Source organism: Impatiens glandulifera, chromosome 1 (assembly GCF_907164915.1).
Source record: "Impatiens glandulifera chromosome 1, dImpGla2.1, whole genome shotgun sequence".
In the NCBI taxonomy this organism is placed as follows: Eukaryota; Viridiplantae; Streptophyta; class Magnoliopsida; order Ericales; family Balsaminaceae; genus Impatiens; species Impatiens glandulifera.
Genome location: NC_061862.1, coordinates 107,801,086 through 107,804,245, shown reverse-complemented (window position 1 = coordinate 107,804,245; position 3,160 = coordinate 107,801,086). Strand labels below are relative to the sequence as shown.

Sequence of the window (3,160 nt, the reverse complement as noted above, 5' to 3'; positions counted from 1 at the left end):
TCAAACTAAGCACATAGAGACGCGTCAATTTTAACTTGGAAAATCCAAGAAGGATAGAAAACCACAAGACCCGTAGAATTCTTAAAAACGCATTCACTAAATTAAAGTGAGTTACAATAAAATTTTATCTAGCACCCTAGATGTTCACTATTACAAAGTCTTCACTTTTACTAATAGATTATAAGAAAACTTTCTCACTAAAGTGGAATACTCAAACGAGTATCTGAAAGAAGTCTAAACAAAGATCTAGACTAATTAGAGTGTAGAGAACTCTGCGAGAATTCACCATCTGTGATTCTAACCAAAACCGACACCGTTCAATTGCTCGATCGTTTCGCCGAAACTCCAAATATCTAACTCAACTTTTGTTTATTTTCTTTATATCTGATTTATTGTCTTAATGTTGTGTATTTGTATTATTGCTCCCTCTTATATTGTATAGAATAATATATAATCATTCTTGGATTTTGGGTTTAAGTCCGTCAGGCGGCAAATTTTGCGCCTCATGAGATATGTGAATAACCCGCGAGGATTTTCACATTGTTAAAGGTTAAGATAACACTATGGAACTCTTCAATTTCATTATACAAGATGTGACAATAGCTAGTTATCAAAAGTTAATAAAAAAACATAATCACAAAACACATCAAAGTAGATAACTTTATTCATTTCCATTGCATTGTCAATGTTTCTTTTAAGTTTCTAGAAAGTTTAGACTACCATAGATATAAAATCAATTTTTCCTCATTGAATTTTTATTTGTAATTGTACTTAATGTTATATCAACTAAAAGTTAATTGAAAATATTTTGTCCCGGTGACATTATCATTTTTGGATCAAACTGATTTTTCCTCTTGACGAAAGTCTCCCATTTCGAACCAAAATGAAGAATCCATTCTTCTTTGGTTTTTTGATTAGAAAGATATTCCTTAATTTCAATTCCAGTTTTCTTGCACAAATCTAATATTTGTTTATTCTGATTGTCCCATGATTTCCAGTCACCATCCTCAGCTGAATGCAATAGTCCAACGACGTAGAATATCTCTCCATCCGGTATAACAGCTGACATTCTCTCATCCCACCTGACCATGATCATATATCATTAATAAACATTATATGATGATAATGTAATCAATTATAGGACATTTTAAGTGAAAAAAAAATACTTGTTTCGTCTTGTTGGGTAGGCAAGGAGTGGCCCGGTTGATCTATTTTGCTTGTGTATAATATTGACAAATACTTCTTGGTTAAAGTCCAGTATACGTGATTTTGGTATAAACATATTAAGCCATGGATGAGGGACATCCCATAGCCCTAGGGATTGAAGAAGTAGCTCTTCTGCCCTTACTCTATTGAGAAAATCCATGTAGGTTGCGTCTTTCTTGAAGATAAACCCAGGAACATAGCTCAAACCTTGGAACAACTTGTCGATATCTTCATCCTATTGATCAAAAATCAAATTATTAAACTATATTACATTTGTTTATGTACAAAAAAAATGATGATTATAACCTCATTGATTGTAGTGGTGTAATTATAATACTTGACTGCTTCCAAACAGTAGAGAATCTTGTGATGGGTAAGCAAGGAGCTAATTCTTTCTACATCACCGGGAGGGAATAAAGATCTCCAACTATCTGTAGAGCTATAATCCATTATTAGACTACCCTCCAAATAATTCAATCCATCATCACTAATAGAAATGAGCTTCTCTTGGTCACTACTGTAGGCTGAGAAGTCATAGTATATCAACCGCACCCATTTCACCTGCAAATTCAAGAGTTTTATGGCTATAACAATATATACATATATATATATCAAGACTTTTATTTATATGTGTGTTCATATATATGAGTTGGCTTACCTTTGTGGGAGCATTATCCAAACGTATTCTTGCCCTAGTTATGATCCCAAATTGGCCTAGACCTCCTAGAACCGCATAAAAGAGATCCGGATTATTCTTACTCGAGCATGTCACCAACTCTCCTTTTCCTGATCAAGTAATAATATATGGTTTAATAAGTAGATCTATAACAAAAAAAAAAAAAAAGCTTGTATGCATAAACAATATCATTAACATACCAGTTACAACGTCTAATTCATATACGTTACTAATTTGTGGACCGTAACGAAAAGTTTGGCCGCTAATCCCTGCATTGGAGAGTGTTCCACCGACAGTAAGGTAAAGATAATCTGTCCAAGAAACCGGGGAAAGCCCTTCTCGAAGAGTTGCATTAAGAACATCGATCCACAATTGTTCACCACCAACATCAGCACAATACCCTAGTTCAGGATCCTTGAAAATTCTAATTCTACTATTATTTTTAACATCATTTAAAGAAGTCATCTCCACAACCACTCCATCTTTTACCATGGCCTGTCCCCTAATCGAGTGGCCACGGCCCTTCCCGGCCACCCGAAATGGGGACGTGGAGTTGTAAGACAAACTCAAAAGATTCACGATGTCGTCGACAGAAGACGGATAGAGGACCGCGTTAGGCTTTATGTTTTCAATCTTACCAAAATCCCAAGACGCTAAATCTAACGCTTTGGCGTCTCTTCGAAGCTTGGTGTCTGGGATCTCGGGAGAAAGAAGCGAGGCATTCCATGTCATAGTTCTTCCATTAATGGATATCAAATGACATAGAATCGTGAGGAGAAAGATGATCATAGATGAAGGCATGAGAGAAGAATAGTTAACCATTCTAGGAATATGAGATAAAAGCATGAAAGAGTTCTTGTGATTAATTAATTTATGAAGAAAACCATTGAAAAACTCTCTATATATATAAGGAGAGAATTAATGTTGCATGGGATGGTGACATCTTGGGGAGATTAATGTCAAAGATACACCATAGATTGTGATAATTATATTACTAAGATTTTTTTTTCTATATTTAAAAAAATATTGCTATGATCTTCTTAAAAATAAATGTTATTATTACTAAATTTTCTTTTTGTCGAAAAGTCAGACTCTTCATAGTTGGGATTCTATTTAATCTATCAGATTTTCTATTATAATTAAGAAAAAATTATTTATATAATTATATATGTGAGCAACTTAATTAATTAAGGTTGTATTATGAATTATGATATTTTGTTAGAAAAGATTTGGGAGTGAAGTATTATTTCTAATATTTTGTTTTTAGATAGAGCATAT

At 33.4% G+C, this 3,160-nt stretch overlaps 1 protein-coding gene across 1 annotated transcript; it reads right to left on the bottom strand.

Moving 5' to 3' along the window:
• Positions 1 to 793: 793 nt before the first annotated feature.
• Positions 794 to 2,704, bottom strand: LOC124939753 (cytokinin dehydrogenase 3-like). Its single transcript, XM_047480196.1, has 5 exons — positions 2,083 to 2,704; positions 1,865 to 1,992; positions 1,513 to 1,767; positions 1,167 to 1,441; positions 794 to 1,082 (listed from the first exon to the last, which is right to left on the bottom strand). The coding sequence occupies exons 1-5, from the start codon at positions 2,702 to 2,704 to the stop codon at positions 794 to 796; spliced, it is 1,569 nt and encodes a 522-aa protein (XP_047336152.1).
• Between the last annotated feature and the right edge of the window lie 456 nt (positions 2,705 to 3,160).

Excerpts from the sequence above, each read along its gene's own strand:
- LOC124939753 (XM_047480196.1), bottom strand. The coding sequence starts at position 2,704 with ATGGTTAACTATTCTTCTCTCATGCCTTCATCTATGATCATCTTTCTC. Across the intron at positions 1,993-2,082 it reads TGAATTAGACGTTGTAACTG|GAAAAGGAGAGTTGGTGACA; the intron begins GTATGTTAATGA and ends TTACTTGATCAG. Across the intron at positions 1,442-1,512 it reads ACACCACTACAATCAATGAG|GATGAAGATATCGACAAGTT; the intron begins GTTATAATCATC and ends TTTGATCAATAG.